Genomic DNA, 17,158 nt, shown 5'->3' with positions numbered 1-17,158 from the left:
GCAGGCAGATGTGCATGCTTACAGCCCACCACTGGAGTAGGAGGGACCTGGGCGGGTCCCAACATTAGGATGACCAAGACATCCAGCTTCCAATGCGTCGATGGAAACAGATAAGTAAAAAGTGAGCTCCTCGGACGCAGGGCAACACACCAACTGAAGTGGAAAGCGGCTCCTGTTCTGCTCCTTATCCCGTTTCGGACGCTGTGTACAAGGCTTCAGCTGGTTACAGGACTGATTCAAGCGCAAGAAAACAGAGTTAAGAAGATACTCGCGACTTTGGCTTGTGTCCACTTAATAATTTTTTTCCCTCTTGCTTTCTTTATGACAGCGTATTAGTATCTCATTTTGTAGTATTTGTAGGCGGACAGGTGGAAAGCAACCGTTTTTGTTTGCCATTCCGTAGACTAAATTTACCAAATGACGGCAGAGGTCCAGCAGCCCCCAGCGCAGACTCCTGCCCAGAGCAGCCCGATGTCTGCTCAGGAGAAGCCGCACGGACAGACGGTGGTGATGGAAACCGCTTCCTCCACTACGAAAACCAAAAAGACCAACGCAGGGATCCGACGACCAGAGAAACCCCCGTACTCATACATAGCTTTGATAGTCATGGCTATCCAGAGCTCTCCGACCAAGCGCCTGACCCTCAGTGAAATATACCAGTTCCTACAGAGCCGCTTCCCGTTTTTCAGAGGCTCGTATCAGGGATGGAAGAACTCGGTGCGTCACAACTTGTCCCTGAACGAGTGCTTCATTAAGCTGCCCAAAGGCCTCGGTCGACCAGGGAAGGGCCACTACTGGACTATCGACCCGGCTAGTGAGTTTATGTTCGAGGAAGGCTCCTTCAGAAGGAGACCCAGGGGGTTCCGGCGCAAGTGCCAGGCGCTGAAGCCCATGTACAGCATGATGAACGGCCTGGGATTCAACCACATCCCCGAGTCTTACAACTTCCAGGGAAGCGGCGGGGGCCTATCCTGTCCGCCCAACAGTTTGTCTCTGGACAGTGGGATTGGGATGATGAATGGACACTTGGCAGGTAACATGGATGGGATGGGTCTGTCCGGACACTCCATGTCACACTTGTCGACCAACAATGGACATTCCTACATGGGAAGTTGTACAGGATCCACTGGGAGTGATTACCCCCACCACGACAATTCCGCCTCCCCTCTGCTCACTAGCGGGGGAGTCATGGAGCCTCACCCCGTCTACTCGAGCTCAGCCTCGGCGTGGGCTCCTGCCCCCTCGGCCTCGTTGAATAACGGGGCATCCTACATCAAGCAGCAGCCTCTGTCTCCTTGCAATCCAGGAGCGAACCCGCTGCAGCCAAGTTTGCCCACGCATTCATTAGACCAGCCATACCTGCACCAGAACGGGCACAGTACCACAGATTTACAAGGTATGTCCGTTTCATTCCCAATCTCACGAATGGAAAATGTCCAGTAAAACTGTGGTTGATTATATGTATAAAATAAATAAGTAAATATAATCAGTGTATGTAGAACTAAAGATGAAGTGACACAAGAACATTTAATTTACATTTAGAACATTTAATTATTAGACGTTTTAGACAATATTTTCTACATGTTTCAAAATCTAGTGGCCTACAAATTTAATGGAAGTACGGAGCAGCAAGAACCAGCATTATAGGCCTCCGGTGATTTACGCTGGATTTATTTTGGGGTCAATAAATTTAAGCTCGTCTGTATCGTACAAAACAGGAAGATTTAAATTAAGGTCACCTAGGAAAAATGATGCAACCGCAAGAAATCATTTTCTCCCACGGAAATTATGTTCCTTCAACCTTTTTGCTCCTAATTTAATATAATACGGCACTCCAAATAAAAATCCACAAATCAAGAGTTTCAAACTTGTACGCGTTTCGGCTCCTGGAAGTGGTTTAGAAAAAAAAAGAGAGAGAGATATGGGAGGGAAGGGAGAGTCTGCCGGGACAGTTTAGAGTGGTGCCAATCTCTGGGCAAGAAAAACAAGCGCGGTTAGGTCCAGCCTGCCTTGCCCTGAGGCTCCCAGTCCTCGGGGACTGGCGTGCAAGAGGGCCACTGTCAATTAGCCCTGCAAGCCCGCCTCCCCTTTTGACAATCTTAATCGTGCTTGCTAAATGGACTTGAGGTCTATGAGGAATTTACCCATGCATAGTGAAGCCCTGTATCTGGAAAATAAATTTAAAAAATATATTTTTAATTTAACAAGAAAATGTGACACCTTGTGTACGTATTACTTGTATTGTTTAATTAAGTAAAGCTTCTATATCTTCCTAGAAACGAGGAGGACATATTTTAATTCTAGCCATCAAAGTAGTCATGTTACTTGTGACATTAGAGATGCTGTTTTTAATCCATGTTTTTTTAAACGCCTTGCTGCAGGTATTCCTCGGTACCATTCCCAGTCTCCCAGCATGTGTGACCGAAAGGAGTTCGTCTTCTCGTTCAACGCCATGGCGTCCTCGGCCATGCACTCACCGAGCAGCGGCTCCTACTACCACCACCAGCAGGTCTCCTACCAGGACATCAAGCCCTGCGTGATGTGATGCCCTCCGCGGATAGTCTGAAGACCAGGGGACGGCGTCACGGACTTGAGTCGTGCAGCAGAGCCACCTGAAAGGCGAACAAATGAGTACATTACCACTGAGAGACGTAATGGCATGCGCAGGCCATGGAGAGAGCTCGCCGCTCCAAGTAGACGGGACTACTTCTCTGCAGCGTTTTACGCAGCAACAAAGACTCGGAGACAGGCCAATTACAAAACATAATAATAATATATAATAATAAAAAAAAAACTCCTTCATGCCATCATCATCGACCAGCGGGGTTGGGAGTGGGCGTAGGAAACCCTGTTGCTGTTTGGTACTTTAGTCCTGCAGAGCGGATGACTACCACTTCACACTTTTGCTCATGTTTATTCATCTTGTTTAAATAGGCCGATGTAAAAATGCACACTTCCATTTTCACCGTCTAAAGTTTTTACCTTAATTTTCTTAATTACCTTTGACAAATTAGACAGTTGTTATTATTTTATTTTATTTTTGTTTGTTTTGGACATGCATACCAATGTTGAAATGAACAATTATGGACATTACATATATGTTGTATGTCCATATACTGTAAATGTGTAAAAACGATGACGGCACTTTTTTTTTGAAAAGCCTATAAGCGCAACTTTTTTTTATTTATTCTGTAGGCCTATATTTTAATTTCAGCGTTTGGGCAAGGCTTTTGTTTTTGCAAAAGTTTAAACGCTTATATTTTGTTTATAATTGAAATCTGAGGCTATATTGTTAAGACTGTTATGTCGGGCATATTAGACCATAGTTTTCATGTTTATGTAGGACAATTAGCAGTCCGTCAGAGGCTGCTTTTTTTTTTTTTTTTGTTATATATTAAACAAATTGTAAAAATGAGAATATATTGTTGGACTGTTTAGCGTGAGGTCAAAAAATCTATTCGAATTTAATCACACACCATTATTTTACAAATTTAGAGCGGGCGCAAGGGCTGCTTTTTTTTTTTTTTTTTGTTAGATTATATTACAACAAACCCTTTGTAAAAAATAAAATATATCTGTTGGACTGTTTAGACGCGAGAGTCCACAAAAATCTATTTCGAATTTAATCACACACCCATATAACGTTTTACAAATTTAGGAGCCGGGGCGCAAGGACTGTGGAGGTCCTAAGGCTGTCATGATGATTATCATCTTAAATGGCAAATCAGTGATATTTAAAGAAGGATGGATTTATGACTTACCTTAAAAGTACACGATGATAATTTAACAATCAACCAAAAACAATGCGTCCACGTGGATTTGAACTATTGCCTACATATTTTGTGGATACCGACCTTTAAAGCACAATTCGCACTGAATCTACATTTAGAAGGCCCAGTGCAGTAATATTATTATAGAAAAATGTTGCAGGAATATAACGTGTCTTGTTATAATGCAGTACAGGCCATGGCTGAAACCCCAGTCTTTTCAACGATTTAACCAATTTTCACCTCGCAGGAAATGGTAATGCTTGATGTTGTAAACCGAAGAAATCATATTTTCCACAAAACAATGATCGGTGGCTTTAGATTTAATAAATATAAAGGTAAAAATGTTAAATCGTGACATGCCTTCTATGTAATGAGAGTGTGCAGCAATTGAGGCGTAACAAATCAGTTGCAGAGATCTCACCCGCGTTTGGTTACGGGCTGAAAATCTGCAGCAGTCCAGTTGCTGTGAAATAGTTGTACAGTTGTTTTCCTCCAAAGCATTTTGTCCAAATAATATTTCTGCGTAATAGCCTGATGGAAATACAATAAATGGTGCTGATTTAAATGAACTTCTGTACTCTCGTGTAATGAGTAGCTCCAGGGATTCCAGGGAAATCTCTACAAAGAATGGGCTTAATAATAATTAAAAGAACTAGAACTCGAAATAAAAATAAAAAATAAAAAAATTAAAAATGAAGTGTGTATTACAGACCGAGAGCGAAAAGAGCAACTTCTCCTTATATGTTAAATATCAGAGAAATAGCGTCCTCGTTGTGTACAGCAAAGGCACAATGACACTAAATGCACACAAACAGTTCATATGTGAATTCTTAAATTTCTTATCACATCGTCAAAATCCTACAAATTATTTCAGAGTGGGACTTATTTTCCAACTTGTTGGTTCTATTCTTTTATCATACGCATCCACACACTTGTCTTCGCAGGCTCCTTGAATTTGTACAAATTAAAAAGGAAAGATAACCTTCAGGAAATTCTTCTAGTTTCAGATTAGTCTGTGGTGATGAAAACAACAGGTGTTCCTCACGTAGAAAAAAAAAAAAAAAACATGGTGGGCACATTCTACTTTTTGGGCATCAACATAGTTCACTCAGATTACTCTGATGCACACCTCGTGCAATTTAGATACAGCAACTGGAATGTAATTTAAGAGGTCTCTTAATTTTATTTTCAGTCTCGTTGTCGACATGTGTGTGTGTGTGGATCTTTATACGTAGATGTACTTGCTCTGCAGCCTCGCGGCGTGACCACTGACTGAACCCAGTAAAATGAGCATGCCATGGAGTGGAGGGTTAGCAGGCTCAACAGCAGTAGAACAGCACATTAACAAACTGATGACATTTGCCGAGGTTCAGAGCTCTGGCGAGGCTGAGGGAGAGAGAGACGGAGCTCCACAGCTGTTCCCTGGCCAGGCCTGGATGACAGCTCCATAAAAAGCCTGAAGCCTGCACTGTGTAGACAGACATGCTGTGTGCTGGTGTCTCAACACAGCCAAGACTTTAGTGACACTTATCTGACACAACCTTCGCTGAAGAAACACAGAAAGGTGTGAACAAAGCATTAGAGGTACACGATACAGGTTACTGAGCAGATAAGTGTCGTACATGTATCTGGGGATATTTTTATTTAAATAAGATTAAAATACCTCTTGTGACTGTTGTCTGTCTGAAAACCAGAATTAATGCGGACAGAAACTGTTCCCCTCCCTAAATGTAATTTACTTAGCGAGCAATAATCTGAGAAGACCTGCTCAAAGAAAATAGCTTAAACTGTTGAATTACATTACTACGTTATTTTTTTTTTGTTTTGTTTTTTGTCTAATTTCATCCAATGATCTGAAATATCATGTTTAACTTTTGACCATAAAAGTACCTCTGCTTCAGTACAGCAAGGGTTTGAAGGGGCTTCGCTGTCTCATCTACAATCAGAGCAATGTGTTTAATCCTGCAAAACGAAAAACAGTGTCAAGATCCGTCATGTTGCAAATCAAAATGTTTTTTTTTTTGTTTGTTTTTTTTTTTAAAAAAAGACAGTAAGACTGAAAAGGTACAGTAACATGCTTTAGTATGGTTACTAATGAACGTGATACAACTCTTAATAGTGAGCTTGACATCGTACTCAAAAAAGGTAACATCACTCTTCCAACGCAAATAAAAATACTCAGGAACAGAGTTTAGCTTAAGGCTGTACAAACCATTCTACTTCAAGAAAATAGCTTTAAAAGTTCGTAAACCGCATTTCAATGAAATACTGATAGAAAATGATGTTTTTTGAGGACAGGCAAGTGCTTGGCTGTGTACAAGGATGAATGGTGCGAGTTAAAGTAAACACGACTAAATTACGCCTGTTTAAACTCATTAAATTTGTGTTGTCTGTAATCAAAATGGCTTGAACATTGCCAGTGAGTTAGGCTGAAACCTGTACACTATTTCCTAGATTTATGACATTTTATATTAAATGGCCACATAGCCTCAGTCATAACACATCTCGGTAATGGGATTTAAAAATAAAAGGAGTGGATAAAACCTGTAGGAGTGGCTCTAAAAACGTCTTCCAAAAAATATTTGAAATGGCAGAACATCTGTGTGGTCATGTAGAAACTCACATGTTGGACCAAGAAAATAAAAAGAGAGATCTGTAAATTCTTGAGACAGTACAAGTTGTGCTACTCACCAGATGGTGGCGCCCTCTAAAACAAAATCTAACCACTCAATTCTCTGAACCAAGGCCTCTGTAAATTAAATAAAAACAAGAGGCCGAAATTGGCTCTCGCAACTATATACTGCCTATGGCTTAAAAAGAAAACAACTGTAGTCAGTTATAAGAATCCTTCAAAAAAAAGCACCTTGAAAAGATAAAGGCCATCGGGACACACGGACCAGGCCGTGGTGTGTGAATAAATCAAGGCACATATAGTACGTGTACGTTTCACCTAATGGTATATACAATACCTTAGTAGGAAAATGCTTTACAATGCTGTGATGAAATGAAATGAAATTATTTTCTCATGTTGTAAAGTAAATTTTATCAGTTTCCTGTAACTGAAGTGCTCCTCTATCTCTATTGAATCCATGTCATAAAACAAACTCAAACCTTATGTATTCAAAGTTGGTGGCATGTATTTACTATTGCTTTTACTGCTCAGTCTTATCAGCAGTGTCGCTCTTCGTATCCAGTGGTTCGGCCTTAGCCTTCGGAGCCGCTGATGGTCTTGGTCTCCTGCTGGACTGTCCAGACCTCTTGCCTCCCCGCTGGCTCTTGGCCAGTTCAGCCTGCAGGTCGTGACCGTTGAGACAGAGACCCTGCAGAGCCTCCAGGGCCTGATCTGCAGCCTGAGGGTCACTGTAGTCCAGGAAGGCCCTGTGTTGAGCTCCCTGCCAGGTGAGCCTCAGTGGAGCAGCCTCCCTCTCTCTAAGGGCGGTTTTCAGCTCACTAACGCGCAGCCCGGCCGGGATCCCCCCCAGGTAAACTGTGGTCACACTCAGTGGGAGCTTACGCTGAGATGTCACCTCACGTCCACCTTCCTCTGGGCCTTGCTCTCTCATGCTCCCTCTACCCCTCCCCTTAAACGTCTTGCTGATTTCTCCCTCGTTAAGTCCTCTACCTTCTCCTCGGCTTTCCTTCCTCACTCTAGCTGGCTGCTGCTGCCTGGCTCTCTGTTTTGCCTCCACTCTTTTCTCATGTCTGGACTCTCCCTCTGCGTCCTGCTGTGTGTCTTGCCTCGGCCTCTGTCGGGTTTGCCGTTTTGGTCGACCGGTTTGCAGATCAGGATCAGCTGGGGCAGGCGCAGCCCCCAGTGTCACATCCTTTCCAGCCTGTTCCTCCAGAGCACGCAGCTTCTTCAGGATAGGGATCTTCTCCAACTTCTCTGTGTCCAGCTGGAGACACAAAAATGGATATGTTCAGTAAGGCTGAATGACAAAGGGGGTACACACACACACACACACACACACACACAGCACACACACGCCCCTGTCAGAGCCAATTAATTGTTATTATTCCATCCTGCTCGCAGTTCATGCTTAATAACAATCTTTATAGCAACATCCAATGTCACTTCCCAAGCAGTTAAAAATAAAGACTGCTTTCTTGATTTGTTGGGTCTTCAAGTGCCTTGGCAGCCTTTGATGCTGACCAGTCCTGTAAAGGATATACGGGCCTATTGTTTTTACACTGGCCTGTTTGACCCGCCGTTCCCCTGCCCCTGCAGAGCCAAGGTGTCTGGGCAGAGGAGCCTTTGATGATCAGACACGGCCTTCCTGTCTGTGAGTTCACTGGGTCCTGTTTACTTACATGCGTGTCTTAAGGAACCCAGAGGTTACACACAAACTCACCACATAATAAGAATAATACCCCCCATCATGTCTAATTAAAGAAAAAAATTATCAGGAGGAAAAACACGATAGCTCTCTGCCAATGTCATTAAATCAGAGGCACGTTAAGGGCCAGACCCTGGTTTAAATATAACCACGAGATGACCAGGAACAACAATCTCAACAACATGTTAAATAGTAAGAATGGGTAGACTACTGTTAAAATGGACATGCATCCAATATACAAATTATAAGGACTAAACCTATATGACTGCACATTAAAAAAGCAAATATCACAAAAGAGTAATGTTGTGAAAATATACAATTTCAATATATTATAGTTCACATAGAACTATTATGGATTCTGAACACCAGTGAGATGTAGTTTCACTGTAAGCCAACTAGACGGCAGTATCACATGGGGAGAAGGGCTAAACGTTTTGCCATGTGCCCAAACAGAGCATTTATCTACAAGCCTGCTCTCTACGTTTACATCTGAACCCATGACAACAAACAGGTAATGAGATCAGACATTGTACAGGACAGGTGGCTCAAAGGACAAGATAAGAAGTACGGATCTAGGCAAAAGGATACAGACAAAAAGAAACAAAACTGTATGGTCTTCATAGTCACGTTTGTTTAAGTTATTCCACTTTTACTTTTATACAACGTTAATGTATCTCAAAATGCCAGAAATTATCATATACTTTTAAAATAAATAAATAAACTGAAGGATCATTTTTTTAAAAGAATTTTCACAAGACATTATTTAACTGCTGGTAACACACAGGTATTACTAATAATTTTTGATGGTTCTGTTCTAGTCAGTCAGTCCAGTAAGTCATACCACTGTGACAGTAACAATATTTATCTTTGAAAGGGGACTGCTACTTTTTTTTTTAATTTTGCTATTTTTTATGCAATAAATCTTGAAGTTGAACTATGAACAATTAAATGATTAACATGGTGAATGTGAATTTTAGTCCAATGTTAAACATATTTTTGTTACATGACTTTTAGAATTATATAATGTGCATTATGTCCATATTGTTGTTCATCCACCAGTTTTGCAAATTTAAATCTGGACAGCGAGACTTCTACATATAAATGATTGTCAGCGTATGCCACATGAGTGTGTTTTTTCTGAGCTGGACATCTGAAAGAGAGAAGGGACTGAAGGCATGTGTGGATGTCTTCTTTGTATTCTTGGACAGGTTGGTATTTGTATAGTATGGCCTTGACACTCTGGAAATTTCTCAGTATTTTTGTAACCATTTCTGAACACAAGCCTGGGACTTTCCACACATTGTTTGCGTAATTACTGTCACAGCCAGAAGGGGGAGACAAAGGTTAAAAATGTTGAGCTTAGCTTTAGAAGATGGCAAATGTAAATATTTCATCAGACAAATTCTAACAACATATATTTTTTAAATGTAAAATGATTCATTTATTTAGAACGAGGTCATCTGACCACATTTTCTTGATGAACACAGCTAAGGCCTAACCTAAGGAAGCTGAGGGTCGTTTCAATATACTTCCTGATGATTAACCTGAATCATCACAAATTATTAAAAACTGATGTGAAAAACTAAGTATATTTCAAGTCACATCACTGAAAGACACCTCAATCAAAATCCTCTTAATGCAAAAAAGATTTTTGCAGACACCTGGCTGCTCTTACAGATAATTTATTTCAGCTCATAAGAAAAAAAATTGACACATTTATGGCATTTTATTGACAATGTTAGAAAAATTTGGCCCCGTTTGTTGCTTTGTTATTTATTATAACTAAGCAGCCTATTGGGTGAGCTGTGAGTGAACAATACTAAAAAAAATAAAAGGGGGAGGCTTCCTCAGTTTTCATTGTGTTTTCCTTGTCAAGCAGCCAACACTGTCCCAAAGGAGTCAAAAAGCCTTGTTCAGACACATAATCCAAATCTGTTTTTGGCAAACTCAGACAAACTCCAGATTGATATAAAGACTAAAGGAAAAAAAAATTGTAAATCAGCTCCAAACTGCTATTGGATGTGGTTGGATATGTAATTAAAATAGAATTCTACAAAAAATGGTGCACCATCAGGAGAAACAAATCAGGAATGTGTGCTTTTCCCCCTTTCTCCCTTTGGAAAGAGCCACGCAGACACCGCAGCAACCCAAGCAAATAGGTTGATGATGTCTGGTGATAGGTTGGTGATAATTTGAGGAACAAATCAGATTTACCTGCACTCTTTAAAAATAAATAAATAAATGTATGTACTCCATGGCTGAGGTCCACCTTGTTCACATGTGGATATTACTCCCATACTTTACAAAGACTCTTAAGTGCAAAAAAGGTTTAATATTTTTGAAAGATGATTATTTAACAATTGAAAAGCAAAGATGTGTGTGAGACAGTGTCTTCATTAATGGACCTATCTATGTACCTACCTACCTACCTACCTACCTACCTACCTACCTGTCTACCTATTCCCTCCTTTAGATGGACTTTTCCAGTTTATTTTAACTAACACTACTTTTATATGTATCTTAGGGAATATTATTTCTTTATGATAATTCTGCTTGTCAACTTACACATGTATTTTACAGTGTTATTTAAATGTACCTTAGTCCAGATGATTCCGTGCGGCTTAGGTAACTGGCAGTTTGTTTTAATAACTGTGGTGGGGGTGAGGATGTAGTCTACAGTCAGATCATGAGTTCCCATTAGCTCCTCTGGAATGTCCACTATCTGAAAATACAAATATTCCAGTTAATGCAGAAACAGCAACTGATCTAAGTTTAGGAATAAAGACAGAAAAAAAATGCTTAACAACTTCTAAAATGTCATTTTTCTCGCATCAAAGTGAGAGAATCTCTCTTCTGAAGCGTCTTCCGTTTACTGCCTCTGCATTTGATTATTGATGTAGGTTTTGAGGTTCCATAAGACATTTGGTTTGTTCGAAAACTTCAAATAAGCAGACTAACCTGACAGTCATGGACGACAGTAACAACCACAGTGGACTCATTCACAGCACCCATACAAGCCATCATGCCATACTCCATATCAGCAAAGCCCTCTCCTTTTCCAATCCGAAAGCCTACAGGAGGAGACAGATACCATGAGAGAATTTTAATATGAATTTTTCAATAGGTGACATATCTAATCTTAAGGGAGACATATTCTCCAAAAAGCAGATTCACTTAATATGAATCGAAATACAATAATATTTGTGCTACGTTCGGAAACATAGTGCAAAGAAGAGACTATTTCAATACCAGCGCAGAAAGCTACGCACTCACCACGACACTGCATCACTTCTCTCACACTGATACACATTTTTAAAAAGAGGATCAAAACGACTTGTAAGTGAAGAAAGCAGAAACTGAGCAAAACTGATCTGATTAAGCAAATTTCACCCATTCTGAATGTTGTAATATGCAACCCTTATGGTGTATGGTTTGGTTAGAGTTGGTTCAGCGCGTTAATTGTTTTTACAGAGTCACGGCTCCTGGACAATATGATACTCATTACATTCATAAATAATAAATCATGTCTAATTAGGAACAACACCAGCTACAACCGCCATTTTATAATTTACTGTCCGTATCAAAGCTTTGGCTTGAACTCATGGTTAATACACCCCAACTGTAAAATACCATTAAGTGGCTATAATAAATGCAGCATCATGTTCAAACTAGGTCCCTCTGTTCTGGGCTGACTCTTGACCGTATGGAAGCAAAGCTGCCATCCCTGATGAAAAACCCTTCATGGTGCTATAACAGCACCGGGCAGCTCCTTCAGCAGCAGACTGCTGCACCCCTGCTGTGTGAAGGAGTGTTTCTACAGGTCCTTCCTTCCTGCTGCTGTGAGGCTGTAACCAAGCCTGCTGCCAGTAGACCACACACATAACTACTCTTTTATTTAATTTCTAATTTTTGTAATAATTTAATGTTTTGCTTTTCCTTGTATTATGCAGTCCTTAAACGCTACCAATGTCCCCACTATGGGATGGGTAAAGGATTGTCTTATTATATCTTAGTTGAGTGGCCTATATTAAAGCGAATAGTGTCGTGCATCGTTGTCAGATGACACTCACCTTTCTCTGACACCGCCACAGAGCCAACCACCACCAGGTCTACCTTCACTTTTGCATCCAGGGAAACAGGCACACTGAAGTCCTTCACACCCTGACAAAGTTTAGGTGCTAGAGGTTACTAATCAAAGTTGTTGGGGTTTACTGAATGAAATTGTAGGAGAAAATGTTTGTGAAAATGTGTAAAAATGTACAGATTCGAACCTGAGAAGAAGAGCATACACGTAGCTGTTCTTTGCTGGCCCCTTGGGGAGGAGTAATCTTATTGAAGAGACCAGTGCGGAGACGAGGAGTTGGAACCAATAAAGTTTTCCGAGCCTGTAAAAATTTTGCCGAAAGACAACAGTTATTTAAGGTTAATGCTGAAGTGAATTAAGTATTATTAAATATTAAGTACTATCAGTGATGGCAAAAATAACAACTATGTCGATTCAGAAAATGCAAAACACGATGCCTGACATATCACTTTATGAAGTGAATCACATGATGTATCTTATTTTGTGAGTTCTGGAGACTAGTGGAGGCATTGTAATTTTTCATTTTAATAACCACATTAAAGCCAAACTGCTGTGGTCACCCGAGGCAATGGAGAGGACAGAAGTTGCTATAATACAGCTAGAGATGCTTGGTGCATATGCTCCACAGAACAGCGCTACCTGTAGCACTGCCAATCGAGCACCCTCCAGAGGTTTATCAGGATCCACCTTCACCTCAGCTGTCTGGGTGAATACCTGCATCTCCGACACCTTGGTACAGGCCACAAAAGCACCCTAAAGAGGAAAGGAGGGCATGTCATAATAAGTATTATTAGGGCAACTTACTTCCAGTGTGACAATGCGTGCCTGCTGCTGGGGTTTGTCTGGGTTTACTTTGACTGTCTGGCTGGACTTGAACTCCTGCAGCTCTGCAAGTCTGTTGCACGCTTGAATTGCACCCTGGCCAATAAGTACACATGACAAGAAACGCATGTACAGACAGGACATGCATTAATTATTCAGACTTCAGGAACACCAGCCTAAAGCTGCTGTGCAAATCTGTGCCCTGGATTAATTAATGATCATACCTATAAAAAAATATATGCACACTTATTCAACATATGAATTTATTTCTGTGACTTAAGGAACATACACGGTAACTTGAATAAGGTTGTAAGTGGCCATCTCAGTCAAGTTAATGCAGACTGCAACTGCGGGATTCATTTACATTAGGAAAAATTATTGTATTCTACAAAGAATAATGACCTGGAAAATGATTTATATAGCATAGAAGACAAATATGAATCACCAGACTTTGTCTAACTAGAAAGGCTCTAGATAAAAGGAGTTATTCTAATTTCATAGCGTGTTACGTTGTGGACTAGTTTTTGACTGATAATTGATGCCCAAATGACTGAAAAACAACGTTCAAAGCCTTATTAAATTTTTTGCAACATAGTAGGCTTTAAAGGAGTGACATATTTCAGCTGAGATGTACCGTACTCATTTAAGTCACAAGTGTTGATCTTGAACACCACTTTTTCAAAGAGCTCCTTTAACTTGCCTTGAAATTGGGGATTCTGTTATGAACAGGCCTTGGAAAGTTGGCCAGATTGTTTTCCTCAATGTAATCCCAAACTTTTTGACGAATGTCCCATTTCGACGCTCCTGCAAAGTAAACGGAACAAACTGTGAGACAAATGTCAAGACAGGACAAATGAAGCTACATTGATGCTAACAGGCACAACATCGTAACAATGACGAGTCGACATTCGCATCCAACGACGAAACAAACGTCTCGAACATTTAACCTACCGGGATTTATTTTTATGACAGGTTCCATTTGGCTACTGGTGACACGAGTTGGTTTCTTCTCCAACGCTTTGTTACGCTACATGCAGTAAAGTCTTACACGTGGTAGCTCTGAAACATAATACTGAAGGAACAGCTGCTTGTCAATGTTTATCACTGCTACGGCGGCTTGAAAGGACCACTCCCACAAAACGCGAACCGTATTTAAACCTCCCGGACCACCGTACATATAAAACGGTAAAATCTATTTTAAACTGCCTTGTTTTTTGCAAGGCCGTGTGTACATTGACTGTATGATTGTGCATTTCAAATATTTTGACAGAATTCCGCGTAATTTATATCCCCGTGTCCCTTTGACGACGCGGTCAACCCACTGACTGACTGTAGGGTCAACCCCATAGGTCAACCCAGCTGGGCTCGTTCGCTTGGTGGGAGCGTATTTCCGCTATCGCATTTCCATCTGCGTTTACATCGCCGAGATTTTCGAATCGTTTTGTTTTGACTGAAAACCACGAATAAATAGAAAGATAAAATAAGGTTAGATTAATTAAATAAAAAAAAATAAATAAATGTTATCTGGTAAAATAAAATAAAGAGTGTAATCATTTTTCCCCAGAAATAGCATTAAGCAGATGTACTTAAGTGGTGTTTCCTTGTCCGCTGAGAGAGACAAGTTTGAAATGGTTTCAAAGTTTGAGTTTGATACATTTTTAGGTCTCAAAAAGAGAACGTCTGGTCACCCTAACTATTCTGATAACTATGTTTTAGTAAGACTGTTTTATTCAATCCAGTTTAACAGCAAAACAAACTACAGTAGTATGGTCTCAGTGTGATCATACAATTGAATGACTACCTTTCTGGTGCAGTTTCAATATAAAGTGAATAAAGTCATAAGAGGGAATTTAGTGCAGGAGACATTTATTGAAGCAGTTACACATAATTTTTTAGTCTGTTTACTGTATGGCAGATTTCACTGGTTAACTTTACTATGGCATGCTACATTGCTCTGCAATGACATGCAAAGGACATGATGTCATTACTAACTGTTAGAACTGCACCTTGAGAGGTGTGGTGGATTTAAAGGCTTCAAAAGGTTTGTGTCCCAGCCACTGAGCCAAGCCTGTAACATCTGTCAGCTAAACTGGGAGGGATAGTTGTCTTTGGTTCGTAAGTGTAGGCCTGGTAATCGTGAAGAACAATACAAGCTTTCACAAGCCAGTCAGTGATTCTACACGTGCCACCAAGATGCCAAACGTGTTATCAGTCACCTGCGTGGCTCTGAAACGATGGCAGCTGTAGGTCTGCTTGTTGAGTATTGATGAAACGAGAAGAGTTGTAAAACTAAGTAGCTGTAATCACAACGCTTGGTAAACAGTATGTTTTCCATGGTTTGGCAACAACCCACAAAACTATAATAAAATATATTTTCCATTGTTCATTCATTAATTGTGACATATCTAGAAAGGGATCCAAGAGCTTGTTTTGGAGGGGGGACACTGCATCACCACCGATCACATGCGGTACTTTCACTTGTATTTCAGAAAGATTTGCTGATAGGGGTAGGTACCGTGTGTGTTCAAGCAGCATTCAACCAAATTTGCTCACCCTGAAGATACCCCCATCACTTTCCCCCCAACACATCATCATCATAAAACAATATCTAATGTAGGAGGTAGACATCAGCACCATGGGATGTGAGCCCTTGTAATTGTAGGAGTGTGCGACAGGCTCTGATTTTCACGTTTTCTGTGTTCAAGAGAACTCAACAATACTTTGGTTATAGGTTTCTAAAACATGTTTCCACTTTTTTCATTAAAAATTACTGAGTGTTATTTGATGGGGAAACCTCATCATTTTATTCCTTCATAATAAGTAAACAACACACTACTAAACTTTTGAATCTAAGGAAAGTATTTATTTTTCAAACAACAACAAAAACAAAAAAAACAAGAGCCACCAAAAAAATGCTTTTAAGTTCATCACTAGCAACATTATTACTAGATAGTACAAAAATATTACACCCGTAATATTTTTGTACTATCTAGTACAATCTGCACTTTGGGTCTGATCTACTCAGGTAGATCTTGGCCTCTATGGCTCTTGTGCTTAGGGCCTGATCTTGTGTGCTGTCTGTCAGTCCAGCATTTTCCAGCAATTGGTAGGTTTTCTTGATATGAGCCACTTCTTCAATTTGACGGTGGTACATGTTGTGTAAGGGCTTGTCCCTTCAGATTGTCTGCTCCTCTCCCTCTGAACTCTCATCAGGTTCGGATAGTGTGCGGGGACATCTGTACCCATTATGGAATAGAAGTATATATAAATTATGAAGCAAAGAAAAAGCTTTCACAGCTGACATTCATTAAGGAAAATTGATTTTACATAAATGGTGCAGGGTTTTTTTTCCAACACTTTAAATTACGCTACCTGGCCAGACGGTGGAGCTACAAGCTCATAAACCAAAGCTATTGACTCAAACGCAATTCCAGTTCACTAGATCAATCAAACCGAGGCTCAGTTCAGGTTTTGCCTTATCCCCCCTTCAATTCAAATAAAAGAGATTAAACAGGGATTATGTATCACCAAATTACAATCAAGCTGAATCTAGTAGCTACCCACCAGAGGTCAAATACACTACTGAAGTCCAGCCGCCTGGATCAGTTGCACCGACCTGTCCTTTTCCAAGTTTAGAAGAGTTTGTATATTCAAATCTGATGCATATGTACACATAATTATTTTAATTCATATTGTTTGTTATATTTCAGTCTAAATTACTTGCATTGCTAAAATGCTAGGTTTATTTGACTGCATTGCACATTGTTGGGGGGACATATGGGGCTAATGTTTGATTTAGAAAATCAGGAGTTGTTTCACAGCTACGTCTTCACTGAAAGGATAAGAATATAAGGATATGTTGTAGACCACAACAGATTCCGGCAGAGAAGTTCACAAGCAGATCATGGGGTGATCATTAAAACTGGGGCGGCTGTAGCTAAAATACTCCACATGCAAAAACCGCCAACGGCGATAGCTTTTTATTACCTCCGTTTTAGCATAACATTATTCCATTTACTATCATTAATTACTGTAACAAGATTAAAACCACCTTATCATTAAGAGCACGTAATACATCAGTCTTCCCAAAACTACTGAACCACGAAAAGAACATTAACTGATATAACAACATTGGTTTCAGTCAT

General features: G+C 40.3%; 2 protein-coding genes across 4 annotated transcripts; one reads left to right on the top strand and one right to left on the bottom strand.

Annotated features, from left to right (window-relative positions):
- The first annotated feature begins 131 nt into the window (after nucleotides 1-131).
- On the top strand, nucleotides 132-3,006 carry foxf1 (forkhead box F1). Its single transcript, XM_047581699.1, has 2 exons — nucleotides 132-1,396; nucleotides 2,382-3,006. The coding sequence occupies exons 1-2, from the start codon at nucleotides 418-420 to the stop codon at nucleotides 2,543-2,545; spliced, it is 1,143 nt and encodes a 380-aa protein (XP_047437655.1). The 5' UTR covers nucleotides 132-417; the 3' UTR covers nucleotides 2,546-3,006.
- A 2,829-nt stretch (nucleotides 3,007-5,835) lies between these two features.
- On the bottom strand, nucleotides 5,836-14,134 carry mthfsd (methenyltetrahydrofolate synthetase domain containing). 3 transcript variants are annotated; one of them, XM_047581210.1, is made up of 9 exons: nucleotides 13,965-14,013; nucleotides 13,714-13,817; nucleotides 12,996-13,109; nucleotides 12,831-12,944; nucleotides 12,379-12,492; nucleotides 12,178-12,268; nucleotides 11,066-11,178; nucleotides 10,704-10,829; nucleotides 5,836-7,666 (listed from the first exon to the last, which is right to left on the bottom strand). In XM_047581210.1, the coding sequence occupies exons 1-9, from the start codon at nucleotides 13,990-13,992 to the stop codon at nucleotides 6,923-6,925; spliced, it is 1,548 nt and encodes a 515-aa protein (XP_047437166.1). In that variant the 5' UTR covers nucleotides 13,993-14,013; the 3' UTR covers nucleotides 5,836-6,922. The 3 variants fall into 3 exon arrangements, with proteins under 3 accessions (XP_047437166.1, XP_047437165.1, XP_047437164.1); XM_047581209.1 differs by lacking the exon at nucleotides 12,831-12,944 and having other exon boundaries at nucleotides 13,965-14,134; XM_047581208.1 differs by lacking the exon at nucleotides 12,996-13,109 and having other exon boundaries at nucleotides 13,965-14,134.
- Between the last annotated feature and the right edge of the window lie 3,024 nt (nucleotides 14,135-17,158).

Source organism: Mugil cephalus, chromosome 3 (assembly GCF_022458985.1).
Source record: "Mugil cephalus isolate CIBA_MC_2020 chromosome 3, CIBA_Mcephalus_1.1, whole genome shotgun sequence".
NCBI classification, from domain to species: Eukaryota; Metazoa; Chordata; class Actinopteri; order Mugiliformes; family Mugilidae; genus Mugil; species Mugil cephalus.
Note: the sequence above shows the minus strand (reverse complement) of the source record. Positions and strands in the feature narration are given on the sequence as shown.

Bases quoted from the DNA above. Each gene is read 5' to 3' on its own strand.
- foxf1 (XM_047581699.1), top strand. From the start codon at position 418: ATGACGGCAGAGGTCCAGCAGCCCCCAGCGCAGACTCCTGCCCAGAGC. The intron at 1,397-2,381 runs GTATGTCCGTTT...GCCTTGCTGCAG, and splicing joins CAGTACCACAGATTTACAAG to GTATTCCTCGGTACCATTCC.
- mthfsd (XM_047581210.1), bottom strand. From the start codon at position 13,992: ATGGAACCTGTCATAAAAATAAATCCCG. The intron at 12,945-12,995 runs GTAAGTTGCCCT...TTTCCTCTTTAG, and splicing joins CACGCATTGTCACACTGGAA to GGTGCTTTTGTGGCCTGTAC. The intron at 7,667-10,703 runs GTACATTTAAAT...TTGTGTCTCCAG, and splicing joins ACGGAATCATCTGGACTAAG to CTGGACACAGAGAAGTTGGA.